Source organism: Eucalyptus grandis, chromosome 3 (genome assembly GCF_016545825.1).
Source record: "Eucalyptus grandis isolate ANBG69807.140 chromosome 3, ASM1654582v1, whole genome shotgun sequence".
Lineage (NCBI taxonomy): Eukaryota > Viridiplantae > Streptophyta > Magnoliopsida > Myrtales > Myrtaceae > Eucalyptus > Eucalyptus grandis.
Window position 1 is genome coordinate 26,149,019 of NC_052614.1, and position 23,642 is coordinate 26,172,660.

The 23,642-nt window shown below is 36.8% G+C and overlaps 1 protein-coding gene across 1 annotated transcript; it reads left to right on the top strand.

Annotated features, from left to right (window-relative positions):
- Positions 1-1,672: 1,672 nt before the first annotated feature.
- On the top strand, positions 1,673-13,878 carry LOC104439347 (disease resistance protein RPV1-like). Its single transcript, XM_039309495.1, has 5 exons — positions 1,673-1,760; positions 1,874-2,237; positions 2,349-2,631; positions 11,300-11,581; positions 12,691-13,878. Exons 1-5 carry the CDS (start codon positions 1,673-1,675, stop codon positions 13,876-13,878), a joined length of 2,205 nt encoding a protein of 734 aa, XP_039165429.1.
- Positions 13,879-23,642: the final 9,764 nt, after the last annotated feature.

The following is a 23,642-nucleotide window of genomic DNA, read 5'->3' on the forward strand; positions in this document are numbered from 1 at the left end:
TTATATTAGTTTTACTTTATTTTTCTCTCTCTCCCTCTCTCTTCTTTCCTCTCTCTTTTTTTTTCTCTCTTCTCTTTTCTCTCTCTCTTCTCTCCCCTCTCCCTTTTCCCCTCGTGCGATTCCCCCACCGCCTACCTTTTCTCTCTCTTTTCCCTCTTTGACTGGTCGATACGTATCCTCTCTCTCTCTCTCTCTCTCTCTCTCTCTCTCTTTTCTTTTCTTTTTTTTTTTTTGGTAAAGGTAAGTAATATATTGATTTTGCAAGAAAGAAGACAAGAGGGAGGCCTGGCACCGACAAAAAACAGACACTCAAGAAGACAAAAGTCTAGAACGAGTGTAAGGGTGCCATGGTTCCCCAGAAAAAAAGGAGCAACAACAACAAAAGGAAAGAAAAGACAACAAAAACTAGAAAACCTCCATCAATCAAAAATAGAAGGATGGATGTTCCAGCTTCGTTGAAGTCTTCTATTCATGGGCACATCAGGAACATGCTTAAAAGTCATAGCCTTGTCTTTGATAGCCTTCTGAAGATGCATTTTCATCGTTGGAAGATAGAGAGTCTGATTCCGAAAAAGCACATTGTTCCGCTCTTTCCAAATGATATAACACATTGCACCAAAACTAAACCGAGCTAGGATCCGGCTCATGTATCGTAATGTCGTAACGTTACAATAGGGACACTGTAAAGGTTTTCCTCATCTTCCGGCCTTTGCTACGAGCCAGTGGCCTTGAACATAGCAATTTTATCAATGTCAATCCAATGATTTACTCTGACAAAGTTTTGATTGCACAGCTTAACGCAATTTAAAAGGACAGCTAACATTAAAATGCCTAAATCAAATGGCTGACGAGGACATGGCAAAATTGTTATGCACGAACATGCCAGACCAGAAGTGGCCCCATCTTCCTCATATTTTTGACTAGTCATCGAATCGATCTTTCTTTCTTTTTTTTGTTGGCCTTCCTTTTCTTTCTGAGTTGCTGTTCATGTACGCCGTGATTCTCACGGGATAGAAAAGAAGAGTAATCAAATGTACGACTTTGCTTGCACGCTAATCTTGTTGATTTTTTGGCAAAACAAAATGTTAGTTTAACTTGACCATTGAAAAATATGGAGATTCACATAATCGGATCTTTCTAAACGTGTACTTGAAAAGCTCTTGTCAATGTTTCACTTTTTTTTTTTTTTTTTTTGAGAGAGAGAGATACAATAGGAGTTTTCTATGAAAGTGGCATAGATTTACTTAGTGATTTATCATTTTAGAGCAACCTCCTTAAGAAAAAATTAGATTGCTGATTGAAAATAATAAACTTTTCTTATTTGAATATAAAGTCTTGGATCCTTGGATGGCCAGAACTCAGCATAGTTCAAGCACGCACGATAAAGAGCGTTGCGTGTGGGTAATCCAACGTCAAAGGTGAGAATCGGTGGAGATCACAGCAGTGTGTGGATTGCGCTATTTGAGCACTCCTTAGTTAATTGGCGACTACTTGCTCTTCTCCTCCTCTCTTTCTTGTTTTGATCGCTCCATTTTCTTCTGATTAGTTGTAGAAGAGCTTTTATTTTTCTTTGAATGTAGCTCTCAATTGAGTTCCAGAGACATTTCTGCAATTCCCAGATCTGGGATTCCATATTCCTCTTCTTTTGAAGCTCCGCTCCATCTATCTCAAGATGAAAATAAAAGAACCCAGTCATTCAGAAGATCTGCTATACGGGGCATCTTCCTCGTCGACCTCTCCACATGTAGATGATAATGGAGGTGGAACCAAAAGGCTGAAAGGAAATGACTATGAAGTGTTCTTGAGCTTTAGAGGGAAAAAGACACTCGCCAAGGCTTTACCGATTATCTCTATACTAGCCTTGTTGATGCAGGAATTCTTGTGTTCAAAGATGACAATGAACTCCGTATTGGTGAGGAGATTGGTTTGGAGCTTCTTTGTAGTATTACACAGTCTAAGATCTCAATCCCGATTATATCTAAGGACTACGCTTTCAGCAAATGGTGCCTTCAAGAGCTGGCTCAGATGTTGAATTGCAGGAGAAGCAGAGGACAAGTAGTGTTGCCCATATTTTACAAAGTGGAACCCTCACAGGTGCAATATCTTAGAGAGAGATTTGGAGATGCCATCAATGCACATAAAAAGAACTTGAACCAAATGGTTGTGAAGGAATGGGAAGATGCACTCAAAGAAGTTAGTCTCTTAAAAGGATGGGAATCCGAGAAAATTGATAAGGGGTACATTATTCTCCACAAAAACACTTTTTAGTTTTTCACAAACAAATCTTACTTGAAAAGGCATATAAACATTGCAATCATATATTGAAATTTTATGTTGTTATTTGTCAGGCACGAAGCAGGATTAGTCAAAATGATCGTTAGAAGAGTTATGAGTGAGTTAAAAAGACTTTTTCAGCTAGATGTTCCGAAACAGTTGGTGGGAACTGATGATCGTGTGGAACAAATTATGAGCCAAATAGATGCTAGATTCAATGGTACGTGGTTTATTGGAATTTATGGAATGGGCGGTATCGGTAAAACAACTCTTGAAAAGATATTATACAACAAACTATCTAGTCGTTTTGAGAATCGCAGCTTTGTGGCAAATGTTCGAGAAACATTTCAGCGTCAGGTATTACATTCCTACAAAAGCAGCTCATTTTTGACATAATAGGAAGTTTGTGTGAGGTGTCTAATGTCGATGACGGAATCAGTGTCCTCAAATCTCGATTTACAAGTAAAAAAGTCCTCACTCTTCTTGATGATATAGATGATTATACTCACTTGAATGCTTTGGTGGGAGACGGTAGTTGGTTTGAAGTAGGAAGTATAGTCATCATCACAACTAGAGACAAGAGTATTCTTGACAAGGCTAGGGCTAATCACATTTATAAACTCAACGAGTTGCCTTCGGATCAATCATTGATTTTATTTAGTAGACATGCTTTTCGAAAAGATTTTCCTCCGAGTGGTTATGAGGATATCTCTTATGATGTTGTATCTATTACTGGGGGACTTCCTTTAGCTCTTGAAGTTATAGGCTCATTCTTATGTGGAAAGACAAAGGAAGCGTGGAAAGATACATCTAAGAAATTAAAGAAAGTGCCAGAAAAAAAAGTGCAAGAGAGGTTGAGGATAAGTTACGAAGCATTAGATTATGAGGAGCAACAGATTTTTTTGGATATTGCATGCTTTTTTATTGGAGCATCTAAACAAAATCCGATTTATATGTGGGATGCTTGTGACTTTTTCCCGGGGAGGGGGATTGAAGTATTGAGTCTTATGTCCCTCATTAAAGTTGATGAACATGGCAAGCTAATGATGCACGATCAATTGAGAGATCTTGGAAGGGAAATAGTTCGTCAAGAAAATCAAAAGAAGCCTCAAAAGCGTAGCAGATTATGGATTAGTGAGAAAGTCGAAGATGTGCTTGCAAGCAACAAGGTAAGAGTTTTCTCTACTTGTCTCATAGTTAGTGAATGTTGAGTCCATCTTCTCTATATTCTTTGAGAGAAAAATTGATGCGTCAAAACTTGGGGCATCTATTAGTAAATGAGCTCTTCTGATTAATAGATGTTCTTGCCTGATTCAAGGACATAACTGAGGAGCAATTTCTTGATTATTGATGATCAATATATATCTTTACCTCATAGTATTTTGTTGAGTACACTCCTTTGCTAACTTCAATGCAACAACAACAGATACATAATATTTGATAGGGCTCTTTCAGAGAAAACACAACATCTACAAGTTGTTGGGCCAAGCTTTTCCCACATTTACGTTTGATGCGTATTTTTTATGTTTGGATTCTTTTGTTAATTTCTTGTGAGGTCGTTTCTTTCTTTCTTTCTTTTACCAAGTATTGACATCTCATGAGTTGCTTGATATAATAAACGATAACTCCATTCATTTGTGACAATCAGCTATCCTGCCTCTTATATTTTTCAAGCTAAGTTAAGTACACATATAGTCCGCTAAGTGTTATTGTTTGTGCGATTTAGTCCCCTATCTTTTTTTTTCTTTGCTTAATGTAGTCCTTTATCTTTCACAATTGGCGCAATCGAGTCCTTTATCATCAACCATTAGTTAACATCGTCCATTTGATACCCACGGCTTTCATATTTCCTCCAATCATATATTATTTTCATTCTATAGACTTTTCATAATAATGTGTAATTTACTTCCGTAAATTTGTTATTCATTCTTTTTTTGTAGTTTTGTGACGTTGTCTATTATTTTCTAAATAACATTCATTTGTTAAATGTAGGCTTTCATGTTATATAATTGTTCTGTCGATTTTTTAATTCCTCAAGCATTAGCTACCATGTTATAATAGATATTTCTATATCGTTCAACCTAATAATGAGCATATTACAGCTCATATTTAATACATCATTTATTTGTTAAATATAAGCTATCATGTTACATAGTTTTTTTTTTTTATCAACTTGTTAATATGATCTGCTTATGAAATGCAACAACATATTTTCTCATAAGGAGTATCCATAGAACTTTTTAATCATAATAGCCATCACTTATTATGCATTTCGTTATACTTATTGTAGAAATATATGTTATCATGTAAAAGATCCGTCTAAACAGATGTTCTTTTTCCTTCTATAATGGAAATTTTATTATATTCATTTATTTGTAAAGCTTGTTAAATAATTATTTTGTGATGATGGATATTTCTTAGTCACAATGGGTATCTATACAACTTCGCAATCACAAGAGGCGTTGCTACATTGCGTCATACTTATTGTTGAAATATATGCATTCATGTGATAGATTCCTCTAAACATGTACTGGTTTCTTCTATGATAGTTAATTTGATTGTATAATTTATTTCTAAAGCATGTAATATAATTTTTTTGTAATGATGGATATCTTTTTTTTTTGACCTTTCAATATTATATATTTGTCAAATATGAGTCCAATATGATATTGATCTATAATTTAACAAGTATGAACTTAATATTATTTATTTATCAAATATTAGCCCGTTGCATATAATGAAAGATAAATCCATAAATTGTTCCCATTGCTACAAAATATATATGTTATATTGTTTGGTGAGGTCTACGGATTAAAATAAGACATTAGAAGAAAAAAGTTAAACTTTTATGATAAATGGAACAATAGAGCTATAACTATTTTAATTAGTTTTTTAACACTGAAAATACTTTTAACTTCTGCTGCACACTCTTGCCTCAAGATCCCAATCTTCCCTATTCTTCTCAAGTTCAATGAACCAGCAAAAGTATAGAGAGGTAGTCAACAACTTACACCACCTGTATGATAAGGCTTCAATATAATCGCTATTATGTTGAGATGTCATAAAACTATAGTAGCTATATGTTGATTGGTTTAAGTTAGCATAAAAGTTATTACATGGTTTTGTTTCATTAACAACATGTATAATATAAAGAAATGTGTCTATTCAAACTTATGTCTTCAAAATGAAGTGTCTGTTAATGCAAACATAAAAGTAGCGAATAAACATTAACTAATATGAGTATGAGCAAAGAAAGAAAGGGACCAAACATTACGTATGTACCATTGAAAAAAAAAGTCATCTAGAAACTACACCACTCAAAATGCAAGATAAATTCTGGTCCAGATGTATTACTTCCTAGAGAGGTACTATTCATCAACATATTTATAATGTAATAAATTTGAAAAGTCATATTTCGAAGAGAAATGTATTTTCATCCAATATTAAAGTAAACAACACTAATGGATCAAACTCTTCTATCTCATATTTGAGAAAGAAAAGAATCGTAAGTAGAATAAAAAATGAATTGCATAGAAAAAGGAGTTTAACATATCATGTGAAATGTATGCATATTTAAATGGACCATTTTGAATAGAAGGGTTCATTTATGAGAATATGGATAAAAGTTTTATAAACAATGTACTATTTTGATGAAATAAATAAAACATTGACAACAAACATTAAAAAAATAGTGCATGGTCAAGAATAAAGACCACAAAACCAAATGACTTCGTTTTAGAAGAATAATGAAAATTAGCCAAAACTATTCATAATCACAAAAAAATTATAGAAGAATAGTGATTACTGTATCTATGTATATAAAAATATAATTGAAAGTTAATACCTAGATCACAATTTCCATTAGAAGTGCATACAAGAATTTCTAGTGGTGAAATTATAGATTTATTTACAATGTTATATTATACTTATATAAGAATATGTATTTGCAATGATATGTTTTCGCAATGTTTTTAAAATGTAATTTGAGAACCATGTATTTTCAACAAAACATATATTACCAAACGTACATCTTCAATGATAAATAACAAACTTTCTTGTCACGCCCCGACCCACTACGGCTGTGTGACACGTATTTTCCCTTTCAGTCATTTGCTTATGACGTCCTAGGAGGCATTGCCAACCCAATTTGCGATAACGATAAATTACACAAGCCGAAGCATAAATAAATCTTCAATTATTCAATAGACAGGGATAGTTAAAAAAATAATCATATATATGCGTCATAAGCCAACGTTTCATACATGTCATAATCAGAAGTTAAACAACTAGTTTCATCACATCCGATACGCTTCATCGTGTTGCCACGACATTCTACAAAAAGGGCCCGGAATACACCTAACACCTCTAATACTACGAGGGTGGTTCAAAATGTATCATCAACCCTACTATTACCTAAGCCTCAATGGCATCCAAGATTCATGGCTCTGGCTCGGTGATCAACTCGGGGTCGAGCTCAGGGTTGAACACTTCCCCATCGGGAATGTCCCCATCCTTGGCATCCATGCTGATGCCTCCCCCTGAGCCTCTGACATCTGACGGACCGTCGAAGCCGCAGATGGGACCATGGCTCTCATTGCCTAGCCCGAAATACTAGGCCACGAATCAGTGAGGGACGAGATTAGGTAGACCTTTGTTGACCTAGATGGTCATGATGTAACGCGTGTAATGCGTGTCGACCCCTCCCGGTATAGGATACTTTGTCACCTCCTGATTGTGCTCAACAAGCAGGCCAAACTATATCTGACAGAACGGCTCATCCATTCCTAGAGCCTATAAATATTCAACAAACAAATATGAGATAAACTCAATAAGTGAACTTCCTATACCTTACATAGGGAAGCCGTTCACCTCGGAAGAGCCCTAAACATGCAATTTTCTATCAATGGTGAAAACATAAAAAAGCTCCTCTTGTTTTACCCTAACTATTCACATCAAAGCAAACCTATTACTCAAGGCCGTCAATATAAACACATAAGCAAATTCCATCATATTTTTCATGCTCTTGAGCCAAACATATGAATGTGCAATATAATTAAATCACGCACGTATGCCATGCAATAATCCGGACTTGAACACATACGAATCTCATCGAGTACGGCATCATCCCGCGTGAACGCATCAAGACGGTTATTCCTGTAAGGAGCTTCATTCTAAAATCCATTCGTGAACAACATCCTGTTGACTTGGGGGCATCCGAACTTAATTGGGCATCGTCCCGCGTAAAACGCATCAGGGTCTTAGGTGATCACACAAGCATGCCATCACATAATTCTTTTCATATCTTTCTCATTAATGCACGTGATACTCATGCAATATGCCATGTCACTTGCCAAAAGCTTAATGCTACACACGTGCATCATACTATATTATATATAAATGCACCATTTAATTCATAAACCCATGGCATGTGGATCACTTATAAGAATAGAATATAGTCATCATAATATTTCAAAATCATTTTTCCACGTGCCATCATACCCCATCTCATAGTTCATCCTTCAATTAATATAATGTACATATCACGTAAATACATCAAACACGTACAACACATAACACATATAGCACATTTAATATATAATCCGTACTCCGTATAAGCCTATATCACATAATAGTATTTTATCCTTTTATGGCATAATAAAACAACATATTAATTTCACTTATCATTACCCGATCGCTTATCACCCTAAACATGATAACCTATCGTCAAAACCAATAACTTATTATTAAAATTCTGATAACCTATTGTCCTAACATGTGAACTTATTGTCCTAGGCTCGATAACTTATCACCTAAAATCCGATAACCTATTGCTTTGAAACCCGATAACCTATCAGTAAACATTCAATAACCTATCTAAGCCCAATAATCACTTATCACACAACATCCACTTATCACATCAATAAATCATCATTTAACCCTAAACAAGCCCTAAACTACACCCTAAGTACAATGAAAGCCCTAATCAAAGGCTAGCAAGCCACTCACAAACTAATCCAAGCTTCACAAAATGTTGGGGGTGGTGCGACAAAGCTGGACAGTGACTGAGGCTGCTGTTTACACCTCCTCAGGGCGTGTGGGGGCTAGACAGTGGCTGGTCGGTGGTCCGACAGTGGCACAGTGGCAGTCTGGTGGCGGTTCAGTGTCAGCACGGCCTCCAGGCTTCGTGGGGGACCAAATCGAAGAAGAAATGAGCGAGAGGGGGCTGCTGTGAGGGCTGGACAGCAGCCTTCTCATATTGAAAGCTTGGCTACGGCGATGGAAATGACGTGTGGAGGGCAGTGCGGCATTGGGGTGCAAGGGACGGTCGCCGGTGAGGTAAAAACAAGAGGAAAAATGAAGAGAAAAGCTTGAGATGAAGATGACAATGGCTATGGGGGTTCGGTGTTGGTGAGGGGAGAGAGGCAGAGAGCTTGAAATCAAATAGGTGAGGAAATGAGAGAGAATGAGGGTGAGGGGAAGAGTGGCCAGTGGTGAAGGAGGAGAGAGACAAAGAGAATCTTACCCATTAATGCACATAAAATCCATATCTTCTTGGACTCTCATCAATCAATCAAAAGGCTTGCTCAAGAAGAAAAATTCTTGCATTAATGAGAGGATTTGCACTCAAGTGACTAGGTTAGGGCTAGACTAGGCTAGGCTAGACTAGTCTAGAATGGTCTTCAAGCTTCTTCTTGGCCGCCCAACATGCTTGTGCCTCCCTTCATGTCCAACTTCCCATTTTGCCCTTTCGTCCTTTGTCAATGGAAGGGCATTTCGATCAATTCACCAATATTGTGCACTATTTATGCACTATTCATGTACTTGGGTGTATTAAATGCCAAGATCTTGCCAAAAGAGGGCTTGAAGGGCCCATGGGTCTCCCTTGGCTGCCCACCCCTTGGGCATGTGGGCCTTGGGCCGCCCACTTGGGCTTAGGCCCATTGGGTTCTTGTCCATGGCCCGTTTTTACTTTTCTAAACTTTTTTGTCTTACCAATGAAAAACCGAGTTTTCACCCCAAAGTTTTCTTTCTAATGCCCTTGTGGTTCATCGATCCTCAAGATGCTCTCATTCAACAATCATTTCGTTCTGAAAAATCGGGTTGAAATAAGGATGTCACATTTCTAATGTCGAAGAACTAACTAAAAATTGACACATGATATTGAATTAAACTTGGATTTTTAATATTTTAACAATATATGACTTTTTTCATAGAGCATCATCAAAGGTTACATTTTAGTGATAAAATAACCTTACATTTACAATTTTGTTAGAAATTTATAAGTGAATGATCATTAGTAATAGAACTAAAAACAAATTCACAACCATATGCTCACAAAGTAGTAATATCAACGTAATATTTAGGAAAAGAAATAATGTTGATTCTACATTTGTTAAATAAAGATCATCACTTAAGTTTTAGAACCCTGTATTCACATAATAAAAATTAATAAAATCCTTACATTCTAATATGATTAAATGCAAAATTAGAGATAGCTTTTATTACTTTGTAGTAAAATTGAAGTCAGAATAATTTTTTTTTATTATTAGATCTAAATGTGAAGATTACTATCGAGTGATAAATTTGATGAAGGAAGATTGAAAAATTGACATATCCAATTTTATTAATGAGATTAATATGCACAATATCTATAAATGTGGGCGAAGTTGAAGCAACGGTTCATTCCAATTGTGATGTGAAAATTATGGTTTTGAATTTTGTGTCATGATTAATTTTCATTATTAGCATGAAAGTTAAAAAGGTATGCAACTAGAAGCAATTACAACATATGGATTATTTGTGCAAGCATCAAACAAGCATGTGCAAACCTTTAATTAAAAAATACTAAGTATAAACATTGAGAATGCACAATATAATGAAGTAACGAGATAAGTGAAAACATGCTATTGATGCATCTCGGTGAGCATATTGTTGCTCAAATGGAAATATAATCAACTGAATAGAGCATTGCTTAGAACTGAAATAAGGATATCTATGAAGTTATTGATGAAAACATGATGATATACGAGAAATTTTGAAAGGAAAAATAAGTAGTATCTCATCTGAAAAAATAATCTTTTGAAAGAAATATTCAAACTGTCAAACAAATCCGTCTTATAACTCTCATGATTTGTGCTCAATGTGCAATTCATCACCTGAGACAAAAAAGTTGAGTTCCCAAAATATTTGGTTTACAACGAAATACAATGTAAAAGACTTAAGTTTCCTAAGTATCCAATTTAATCAATCTTCATGCCTAATCCTTGTGGAATCAAGATCTCATTAATTTACGCTATTTCACTGTAACAAAATAAACAAGATATTGAAAATGTTGCATCAAACATCTGTACTAATAAAAAGAGGAGTAAAGATCATTTATATAAGTTGATATATAATCAATTTTTCTTGAATGTGCAATTTAAAAATACTCATTAAAGAAACACATGATAACAAAGGAATGTAAAACACGAGCATTCTTCTTGAGATGACATTCTTGTTTTCATTTTGCTATTGAGAATTGCAAACAAGGTAAACCAGAATTATATAGGGGATTTCACAATTCAGATTCTCTAATTTTGAAATGTATTTTGATGAGAAGTTTGATAGACGTACTTGGACTTCAAGAGTCACGTTGTTTCACATATAAATTTTATGAGTTAGGGTTGTGTTGTTTCACATATAAAGAGCAATGAATTTTGATAGATATATTTGAAGTAGTTTGTACATAAGGCCTTTTATTGTAATTTTGAAAAAAAAAATGCAATTTTTGGTAATTCAAAAGGAATAAATCTGCAAAAGGCATAATTGGAAGAGGAAAAGTTTGAAAACACCTTCTTTAGCTTCACATATTTACATTAATTAAATAAACCATATTCAATGACAACTTGTTGTTTCACCAAGTTGAAAGTTAGAAGCCTACACCATGATAGTATGATATGAAATTGAAATTAGTCCATCTTTTTATATACGGTTAGTCTCATTTCATCAATTAAAACTTATGGTCCACAATGTTTTGTAATTGCAGGGCACTAGTGAGATTGAGGCCCTTCATCTTGACTATTATGGCAAGTGGGAAAGCTACCGAGGTGAACAGTTTAATGAACTCACCAACTTGAGGTTCCTCAAAGTGTGTGGTGTGAATTTCACTGGAGATTTCCAAAATTTACTTCCTCAATTAAGATGGCTTGAATGGATGTTTTGTCCCTTGGATTTTGAAATGGTCAACTTTCACCCAAAGAAATTAGTCATGCTCAATCTATCAACTAGTAAGATTACAGAGTACTGGGGAGGATGGGGCCCATTCAAGGTAAGATATTGAGAAGATATATCTCTTATGAATGATAACATGTTACTGAAGGTCCAATAGCACCAGGTTCTTCTTTCTTTCTTATAGAAAGGTTTGCTAATGTTCCTCGGATTAAGGATTTTCATCTAAATATAAGAGGAATTTATAGTTACCTAAATAATCAGAAGCTAAAAAACAAAAAATAAAAATAATCGGAAGCTTATGCTCCTTAATTATTTTTTATTGATAAAACTCAACAACCCATCATGCTTAACCTTAGACAATACTAGAAAAAAGAAATTAACTATATTAATTAACATCTGTTGAAAATATAATTACATATTTGTACCTATTCTGATTTACTTTAATCTAGATGGTTTATGGCTAAGTTAATTTCTCCCATGCAAAAGCATGTCTTCTAAGTGATTCTTGCCGTATCTCTACATGAATCTTCTTTCATGGAGGAAAAGAACTCCCACAGAGTAACTTCTGTTGTGCATAAATACTAAAATTGTGAATTCATTTTAATCTTAGAGTAATGGATATAATTTATGGATTGCTTTGACTTGTTGTACGAAATATTTATTCATTGTAATTGTTGATTATGGAAGTCATTGTATGACACAAATATAAATTATTAATGTTATGAGAGTAATAAAACTATCCTTCCGATGGCATTAAATTTTTTTGGAATACAACATTCTTTAACTTTTTTTTTTGTTAAGTCACTTTTAAGAAATTGTTTTTCATAATTAAACTATTAGTTTCTTGCTATTGGAGTGTCTCTTTGATAATAAAATTTGTGTATGTCTAATGAACAGCATCGCCATAGCTCTTAAAAATTGAATATATTTTCTTTTTCAAATTTTATCCGAAAATAAAAATGGTTGGCACTTGTACGTCCCTAACATTCTTTTGCGATTAATATGCTTAAACAAATCAATATGGTGGTCTAGCCTGACACTACTGAAGAAAAAACATTTAAAATTAAATAATACAATCTTGAAAGAGCAGTGGAGTATGGGTATTTTTTTAGGAATTTTAAAGATTCTTAAAAGAAAAGGAAGGAATGGTGGAAAATCACACATTGCTATTGTCCACTTTACTGAAGTTTCCTTTGTTTTTTTCAGGTGGCAACTGAGTTGAAAGTTCTCAACCTCTCGTTTTGTGACAATTTGAGAAGAACTCCTGACTTGTCTGCTTTCAAAAGCTTGGAGATTTTGAATCTTGAAAGCTGTTGCAATCTAAAAGAAATTCATCCTTCTATATGGTATATCAAGACCCTTGTCTCCTTGGCTGTCCATCTTTGTTCTAGACTAAAGAAGCTACCAGTAAGAGTAGGGAGAATGGAAGAATCAAGGGATCTTCAATGTTATGATAAACTTGCTCAACTTCCCAAATCCATGGGTTCCTCTGAGTCGTTAACTAAGCTGGACTTATCTCATACAAGGATTAAAGAATTACCCGAATCCATTGGTTCTATGAAGGCGCTAAAAACTCTTAATGATGCTGAGTGTAGTATATTAGATCACATACCCAAATCCATAGGCAACCTAGCATCTCTATCTCTCCTTAACTTAGTGGAATGCGAGTCGTTGAGAGAGATCCCCGACTCGATTGGAGAGTTGGCATTGTTGACCAACCTACAATTAGAAGGGACTTCGATTACAAAATTACCAGAAAGCATTGGGAATCTGCAAAATTTGAGGATCTTGGACCTTAATAAAACTCTCGTGACAGAATTGCCTAGCACCATTGGAATGCTGGTGAAACTCCAAGAGTTGAGGGCAATGAGATGCAACAATCTGAAAGGACTGCCTAGTAGTATAGGCGAGCTGGTTTCACTAAAGGAGCTTCTTTTATATGGATCGGGCATTTTGGGCTTGCCAGAGAGCATTTCGAAGCTCTCTTCTCTCCGACATCTCGGCGCTCGATGTTGCGACTTCCTTCGAGAAATACCGGAACCGCCCTCCAGCTTAATAGCTCTGCATATTGATTTCCCAACTCCATCGTTGCCATTTCTTTCCAAACTAACCCTTCTCGAGAAACTCTCTCTTGTCGATCTCCGTCCTCTTGAATGTCTTCCAAAGCTTCCCGTCCGACTATCCAAGCTTTCTATTAAATGGAGTCATTTGAGCGGTGCCGAAAGGTTGAATTTAGAGAAGGCCGTGTCCGAATTTATTCGCTACAAGTCCTTTGGGCGAAGAAAAGCCACCAGATTTAAGCTTGGGGATTCTTGGGGTTTCTGGTGCTTCCGAATTGATGAGGCAACGAGCCCAGATTCTCCAGAGGTAACGAGCACTCTAGCATCCGCATAACCCTCTACAAAATCAAGCGAAGAAGGAGGCAGCTGAACAATGACGGAATCCAATGGCATCCCTCCTTCGCTTCGCTAGCTGAAGGTACACCGCCGCCACTTAGCTGAATTCGATGCGTGTTTGCTTTTGTGGCGGCTCTGTCCGGATTTATTCTCTTCTTGATTGAGTGTTTCGGTTCATATTTGCTTCTCTCTTGTGTACGGTCTCGCGTTTTGTTGGGGTAGTAGCTGCCGTTGTCGTCCGTCTAGTGGAAGGGTTTGGATGTAATGAGACGGCTCTCGTGCGGTGGCGGGTGGGTTTTGTTTTGCGCTGGGTCATGTTTGGCGGGGTGATTTTTAAAAAAAGTTAGGTGGCTGTGCCGTTCCAGTTTCGTGCTCTCGGTGCATTTGGATTGTGAACTTGCCTTTGTACAATGCGGCAATGCCGCGTGCATGTGATGGCAGACTGTTTGTGGTTGAAGCCGAAGGGTATTGGTAGTGCTGACTAATGGGGGTGGTGTTTTACTATGGTTGTGCAGAGGTTACGACGACAATGATGGCAGACTAAATAACACTGATACTGACATGCGATACGACATGACATGACACTCCGACACGTCGTTTCTCAAAAAATAGATAATTCAAACACGTTAGGACATGTTGTATATTAAATATAAATTTTCATGTATACATAATAAATTATCATTTTTATGATTATTTCAATCAAATTAATTTGCTTCAAATTTATAAATAAATAACTAATTAAAAAAAAGGCTATAATGAATTTATACTAAAACATTAATCCACCATTTATTAGTAGCATTCATTGTTTCAATTTGACAAATTCAACTCTATTCCAATAATTCATAAAACTTGAAGAAAAAAATAAGCAATTCACATTCTAGACTTGCGGGTTAGATATGTCGGAAGAGGAGAAAAAAACATAAGGAGTTTTTCTTCTTTCCCCATTTATTATTTTTATTATTATGTTTTATTTTTTCATATATATACATTTCAACATCTCATTTATTGAAAATTTTTAAAATTGACCTCAATATTAGAATCACGTGTCGAAAACTTGTATGTTGGAATTTCAACTCAAGTGTCAAAGAGTATCAGGAAAGTTAACCAGGTGTCGAATTTTCTGACATGTGTTAACCGAGTGTCGAAGAATGTCCGAGAGTGTTGGGAGAGTGTCAGACACGTGTCGAAGTGTCCGACACAACACGAAAGCTCTTAGAGAGCATCAGTGCTTCATAGATGGCAGATACGTATGCTTGACCAAGCTGAATTTTCGGGAAGGTTAATGTCTTTAAATGCATGTCCATTAAAAAGATTAACAGACCTTTCAATCCATTAAAAGATAAATAGACCTTTCGAGTTCAAAATGTCTAAAGGGATTCTTTGCTGCAGATTGTAGGAATCTAGTTGAAATTCACGTAACTTGAGAGGTTGATTATTGGTCAGATTGGAGGATATCTCCAATTGCACATCCATCGAAAGATAACAAGACCTTTCTAATTTAAAGAATTTGAGGGCTTTCATGTTGCAGACTACAAGAGTCTAGGTGAAACGTGGCCTTGATGGGCTGGATTTTTTTGGTAATATTGAATATTTGTGGTTGCACTTCCCTTGGAAGGTTATCGGATCTACCGTGCTTGGAAACCCTGAAAAGGTTAAAACATTAACCACTATGAGAAGCTACATGACATTCAAAACCTAGAGATATTCTCATCCTGCAAAAGTTTGTGTATTCAAGGATACAAGTTGTTACCAAAATTCCCAGATGTGTTGTAAATCCGGAGATTTAAGGTACTTGATAGTGATAGCTTGTTGGGAGCTATCGAACATACCAGGACTCAAAGGATGGAGATACGTATGAAACATAGAGATTTCATGGTGCTCGTCAATTGTTGCATGAAAAAGCAGCAAACTAATTGAGCCCCGAGGGCTTGGAGACTAGGAGCTCCACAAGCTTTAGACATTTCTAGATGCAAGTCGCTAAAGCCAACATCTGTATTGTCTTGAGCTTTTTTTTATATAGAATATGAGTAGTTGTTACGTTAGGTTTTCATGAGATCACATTCTGGTGATAGTTCGATATATGAGGCGATCCGTGTCCCTTAATAAGGCAAAATCTTAGACTTGATCAAATCATGAATGAAGCTGGCAGTCCTGGGGAATCATCCATGAGATTTTTGTGTACATTACTGAGTGATTCGTGTTTCTTAGTTGGAATGAAATCTTTCTCTTGATCATGATAGTAATGTAACTGGCAGCCCTTGTCAGAGGTCTAGATCATAAGAGTACCTTCTTGAGAAAATAATTTGTCATTTGTCATCCACTATGATTCTTCAATCTCAACATGATATTGGGAACTAGACTTTTAGATTAATAATCTCTTTTCCATTTTTGTATATGAAGGTTGTTCTGCTTGCTCGCAGGTCATCCATCACATCCTCGTCTTGTTACCTTGGTGTTGTAAACTTTTATCTTCAATTGAGGCATACGGGTTTATACTTGATGTTGATATGGTGGAAATATCAAAATGTTGAAAGAACAAGCAGCTCTTTCAGAAAATCCCTTTGACCATAGTCATCCCAGATTCTTAAGGTGGACAACTAAGATCCCACACTTAGGAATAATGTGAATTTGATTGCTTTTCCTGATTGATTGAATTGAGGTTTTTATTGTTCTGGGATATTGCAACTGTAATTTTCTCTTTTGTCTATTTGGTTCAGCATTTTGAAAGCCCATTGGAAAAATGCAAAGCAATTTAGCTAAAGGACTTTAGGCAAATGCAAATGCCGTTTGATAAACTATGCTTTGAGAAACAACTTTTGGAGAAATGCCGTTTAGTAGAAAACACATTTAAAAAACCCTTTGCATGATTAATAATAGTTTTTTTTTTAATTTCATTTGTTTAAAATTAAAAAAAATTATACAATTTTTAAATATAAATTTTGACAATAATATTAAAAAAAATCAAATATATATATAATTTTTTTAAAAGACCAAACCCTTCATCGGAATTTTTTAATTTTTAATTTTTAAAATTGAAAAAAATGTATGCAACTTTTTAAATATAAATTTTGACAATAATGCTAAAAATATTTTAAAAAAATTTGAAAATATGTATATAACTTTAAAAAAAAAAAGACCAAATCCTTCGTCGAAATTTTTTAATTTTTATTTGTTTAAAATTGAAAAATATGCATGCAAATTTTTAAATATAAATTTGAAAATAATGCTAAAAATTCAAATACATATATATTTTTTTAAAAAAAAGGGACCAAACTCTTTGTCGGAATTTTTTAATTTTTATTTGTGAAAATTGAAAAAAAAAATAATGTATGTAACTTTTTAAATATAAATTTTGACAATAATGCTAAAAAAATCAAATATATAAATAATCTTTTTAAAAGACCAAAATATAATTATTTTTTTAGTATTTATATAATTTTGATTTTTGTAGCATTATTTTGGCATTTAAAAATAATAATAACGAGGGCAAAATTAGAAATTTGAAGAATAAGTGATGATAGTTTTGGAAAAAAAATAAGTTTCAGTATTTGGCCAAATGCTAAAGCTCAAAGCTAGTCCTTACTAGTATTGACGGCTTTCAATCTTTCCAATGTTGACTTTCACTTGAAACCTACTTCAAAATGGTTGCTAAACATTTTCTAAGAGGCTTTCAAGTTGAAAGCCCATTGGAAATGCTAAGCCAAATACGCCCTCGCTTTCTCAATTTGAATCCAATGCAATCAGACTGGCAGAGGCTCCTGAAAAGCGTGAGGGCAGGCGGCGACAGAAGGTAGGGTTCCTGGATCTGGACGAAATTCAAAAGAAGACAGATCCACCGTTTGGATTTATTTGACCAAATTGTGATTCTTTTTTTGACCGGAGCAGCGGATTAATTTCTTCAATCTCACCGGTCTTCTTCTTCATCCACGTTCTCTTTCGACTTCTGTTTCTTCTCGTCGGCCGTGGTGCAAGCCCAACTCTCACGTTCCCCGTTCGCCGGCATTATCGGCGGACTTCCAGTGTGCGGCAAGTGAGAGCGCGACTCGGGGAGGTGCCAGCTCGTCGTATAGCAGCAGCGATCAAAGTAGGTGTGTCCGGCAAGGCTACTTCATCGAGGGTCAAGAAGCTTGGCCAAGCACCTTTTCTCTCTCTCTCACTCGTGGATCTCTCTCATCTCTATGTGCGCTTTGGAATTGTGGATTTGCCGGTCTCCAAGTAGTGATGGTCGGATCATGGAATAATCCATGTGACCATCCATGATCAGGGATTGTAAAAATAATATAGTGGAGTACGTGATTTGCTCGAAGAAAAAAAAGGGCAGAGGTGTGAATGTGATGAGGGGAGGAGAGAAATATTGTAAAAAATCTGAATTGATGCCGTACTTCTCTCTCAATCTCTCACGCTTTCTTCTCTTTATTCTGTCAAAGAGCTCTCTCCGAATTGTGGCCGTGCATAATTCAATGTGTAACCTACATGACACCACGTGCATAATTCAATGTGTAACCTACATGACACCACTTCTTTTCCGGGAAGAATTTTCTATTTCATTTCCGGAAACAATTTCTGAAAAAAAAACTCGTTCGGTAACTACACAAAATTTCTACTCTTAAAATAGAAATGCATTTGATAACGCAACAATTTCTTTTTTGTATTTATTCATTTTTTATTCTTGCTCACGCCGACGCCCGGCGCCTGGCGACCGGCACTCGGCGACCAACCACCAGCGACGGCGGTGACCGACGGTGAGCGGTGGCTCGAGCGATTGACGGTGGCCACGAAGAAAGAGAAATTAAAAAAATTAGCTTATTTCTAAAAATTGTTCCCGGAACAAGAAGCAACTTTTTTTTTTACTTTTTGTTTCTTTCCAAATCTATTCTTGGGCTAACTTTCTATTCCCGGGAATATAAAAACAATTTAGCGTTACCAAACGGGTTTCTGTTCTTTTTTTTATTCCGGGGAACAAAAGAACATAAACCATGAGAAACAAAAACGTTCTCATGCACTACATACGCGAACAATCTATTTATAGGCCAAGAATTAGGGTTTAATTTTTCCAAATTAACATCCACAAAGATTTCTTTTCCGAACGCGATATTTATTTTTTATACGATTCGGGATTGCAAAAGGATTTTTTTTTTCAAATTTGAAATCTCGCAAAGATAAGTTCGTAATATCTCATCGAGAATACGAGCTTGGACTAACTTGCTTCCTTCGTGGGCTTAGTTCAACCTGTCAATTTAAAGCTCAAAACCACCAATTCGAACTCATCTCTCATCAGCCTAATGCAAATATAATAATAATAAATAAATGCACCTAAAATTATATAATATGCAATTAATTAATTAATTTTTAGGGGCTAAAATCAATTCCTGATTTTTTAATGTGATAAATAACTAAACAGGTCATCAAAATTTAGGTGTCAACAAACTCCGCTTAATTACCAAACTGCCCAACGAGAAAGTTAGGTAAAATAGAAACCCCACGCGGGATTGACGAAAAAAGCCTCCACCTCAGCCTCTTCTCCATCTTCTTCCTCATCACCATCCACTCTCTTCACTCTCTTCACAGTCTCGCACAGACCAAACCAAAATCCGACTCCATCACGCCCTCTCCCTCTCTTTCACACCCAAAATGTAGTTCAATCACAAACTTAGATCATCCTCCCCTGCTTCTTCTTCTGCTGCTTCCACGATGGCCACGCTGCCGCCTACAACAAGGCCACTGCCTCGGACTGCGACGACGGTAGCCACCGCAAGGTAGCTTGGTAGCCCGGCTGGTCATTGCATAGGAGCTTCCGCTGCCAGAGATGAGGGACAAGTGCAGGGACCTCATCACTCAAATCAAGAGGTACAGGTGCAGGCAGGGCCACATCCCAGCCTCGGAGTTCGGGTACAATCTCATGAGCTACGCGCTCAACTTCGAGGATGATCAAAGCTGGGAGTCAGACGAGGAGCTCCCAGCAAGGAACTTCTCGGTGAGGTTGCCGGTGTCACCGGATTGGTTGCTACCCGCGAAGTTGCTGAGGGAAGTTATAGCGTTTAGCTGAAGTTTTCTTCTCTAGTTCTTTTGATTTTGATCGACAAGTTTGGCTATTAGGTCCATAGTGTCTTACTGTACATATTGTAGATTTTGAAATATCAAATTTATGGAAAATCTGCGCTGATATGTCATCTTCATCTCCATTTTGCTTTCGCTTTTTGTCTGGAGTGTGCCATATTCGAGCATTTTTGCTGATTGGTGTTGCGTCAATGAAATGGGAGCCGACAAGAAGTAAATAATGTTGGGGATGAATGAATTTACTTTATGGATAACGTGGATGCAGCTTCCTTTTCTTGTGGATAGGGGACAGTGGACTATGCATGGCCGGGTATTAATTAAAATGGATTATAAATCTATTTCTATATGATATGATTGGCTGAATTATTATATGAATAAGTTATATTCATAATTAATACAATTTTTAGGTTTTTTGTCATCGGCGAAAAGTGACCATAGCCTATGACATGAGGAATGACTTTGGATCCCTTAATTATTATATATATTCGACTTAATCTGAAAATTGACTTCTTTTGTGTATTTGAAAAGCGTGCTTTGTCTAAAAAGATATCTTATTTCATTGAACTATTATTATGTTATATAGTTAGACTCTTTTGGTAATCATATTTGATCTATAAAAGTGAAGTTTACTACTTATTTACCCGAGCTTTAGTATCTCGATTTTCCCAGTCAAATTAAACTTGAGCATCAATCTTATTACTCGATCAAGCTCGAGTCGAGTTTCAAGCATCAAACACGCAAGATCAAGTCAAACCAAGCTCTCAAAATCATCGTGTTGACTGACCCGACTCGAATACACCCCTAGAGAAAAAACACCACGTTTCGCCTATTTATCTATACCAAAATGTCGGGAGGAAACATCCGGCGGCGGGCAACCGATGGCTGGGTGCATGAACCCATTTTCCTTCGGATGCTCACTCCAATCTCCACCGACGTGGAACGCTCTCATATGTGGATTCGCACTTTGAGAGCTGCACGAACCCAGGAGTCACAAGAGGCGCTCGGCTCGTAAATGACTAAAATCCAAACCAAGCACGACGCATGGCTGCCCCCATCGTTTTTAATTAGTGAATATTATGCCGTAGCTACTGGGCATTAGGGAACATTCATCGTCCCCCGTTTTGTTCATGCACCACGGGACATCTCGGTTATTATAACTAGAGAGAGAGAGAAAGCAAATTCTAGGTATGTGGGAAAACCAGCTTGGAGATCTATGAAACTACCATTGGAAGAAGAGCTTAGTGTCACATGAAGAGATGAGTGGAGATCAGTGCAAGGGTATGTAGGGAATAAAATGATTTGTTCTTACCGACTTCAAATATTAGCCGTTGTTCATTTTGTTTCGACGCTCGACATATTCATTTTTATGGAATGATGGTGTACGCACTGCTATTATTTGTGCTTTACTGTTTTGTTGTTGAGATTTACTTTATTTTGAGTCTTTCACATATCATCTTGAGATATAAATGGACTATTTATTTTTGAACAAGAAAATAGAATTTTATCAAAGCAACCCAGTTTGAATTATTGATTGAATGATTTTTCTATGTGTGTTAAATAATGTAGGCAACACACTTTCTTGAGCTTGGGATCAATCTGTGCATCAACATATGTTTAAGGGATGCATCAACATACCAACAAACTGGTTTAAACATCACCTATCCGCTCAAAAGGAACTGCATGAACATGACTCAAAGTTAGTATTTTACAAGACATTGAATGAAAATAAAAATTGTTGATTTTCTTTCTCAATCTAACTGTCTCCATCACATTCCCAAGCTTATGGATTCTCCGTCTTCATATAAATCATCTTTCCCACACCGTAGCTGCTTCAAAAGACCAAAGCTCCATTTTTTTTTCACAAAAAAGACTAATAATTTGAAAAATATTTTCCTAATTTTAATTTTTTACATCACTAAGAAAAGTGATAATAAAAAATATTCTCATCATCAATAAAAATGTTTAGATATAAATCGTTAATGAAAATGCATTTCATTAATTATTTTTGTAACCGATTAACATCAATTAAAGTTAGGAAAATATTTTTTAGGATATTAATTTTTCAGCCAAACAGACGGAGTCTAAGGTCGGAATTCAAGGCTTTGAACTCCCGATTCCGATCTTGTAGTTTACTCTCTCAATCTATATATATGGTCATATGATGAAACCCATAAAAGAGTCATTTAAATTTCCACTTTCGTAAAACAAAAGAGAGATCTTAAAAATAAAAATAAAAATAAAAAATAAAAAGGCAGCAGCTACGTGGTCCCTTTGTCTTTTGCGTAATTACCAAACTGCCAAAATTATAGTGAAGAAAAAGTAAAGATCGACATCTTACGCGGGATTAACGCAAAAAAACCGCTTTCCACGTGCACCCCACGAAGCAGCCGCGGCTTTCCTCCTCATCCTGACTCCTGACTCCCACCCCCACCGCCCCCACCACCACGCCACTCTGCTCAGCCGCCGCACGCCTCCGTCCTCATCCGCCCGACCTATAAATAAACCCTCCAACCTAATCCTCTTCTCCATCTTCTTCCTCATCTCCATCCACTCTCTCCGCTCTCTTCACGGCCTTGCACAGACCAGACCAAGAATCCGAGTCCCATCGCTCTCGCCGTCGAAATGCTCTTCCATCACAAGCTCAGATCATCCTCCCCGTCCCTCCTCTTCTCCTGCTTCCACAACGGCGGCCATGCCGCTGCCTACCACGAGGCCGCCTCCTCGGACTGTGATGACGGCCACCCCCGCAAGGTCCGCTCGACGGCCCAGGAGCTCCTCCTGCCAGAGATCCGGTACAGGTGCCGCAGCCTCATCGCTCGGATCGGGAGGTGCCGGTGGAGGCCGGGCCATGTGGCGGCGGCGGCCTCCTCGGAGTTTGGGTATGACCCGATGAGCTACGCGCTAAACTTCGAGGACGATTTGAGCCGGGAGTCAGACGAGGAGTTCTCAATGAGGAACTTCTCGGCGCGGCTGCCGGTGTCTCCAGATCGGTTGATGCCGGCGAAGTCACCGAGGGAAGTCGTAGCTTGTTGTTGAAGTTGTTTTCCTCTGGAATTTTGATCCACAAGTTGGGCTATATCAACAGTCTCTGGAGCAATTAGCAGTGTCTGTACATATTTGTAGAACTTCGAGATCTCAATTTTATGGAAGATCTGCTTCGATATGTTTTCGTCGTCTTCGCTTTGCTTTTGCCTTTTGTCTTGATGGTTGATCCCCGGTCGAGCATTTTTGCTGATTGGCGATCTCATCAAAATGCTAACCTTCGACTAAAAAAGAATAAAAAATTGAAACACGAACAAACAAGAAGCAATTTTATTGTTGGATGAATGGGACTTACTTTATGGACAAAGCGGATGCATATTCTTTTCTTACGGATAGGGGTTGGTACTGGGCCACACTGACCCAAGTATGGTATGCCTGGGCCTGGGCCTGAGCCAGGGCACAGCCCGTTAAGGTGGCAGGCCGTGTCTATTTTGTGCCTAAAGTCGGGCCCATGGGCCCTAGTGGGCCAGCCTAGGCTCGATAAATTTTCAGTCAAACATAAGTCATTAAGTCTCCACCAACAATTTTTATAATTAAATGAAAAAAATTGGGATAAAATATTTTAGGATTATATCAAACGTATTTCTATTTTTTTTTTTCTGTTTTGAGAATGGAAATATTGTGTAGTTAACAAATGAGTTGTTCTACTTAGAAGCTCGTATA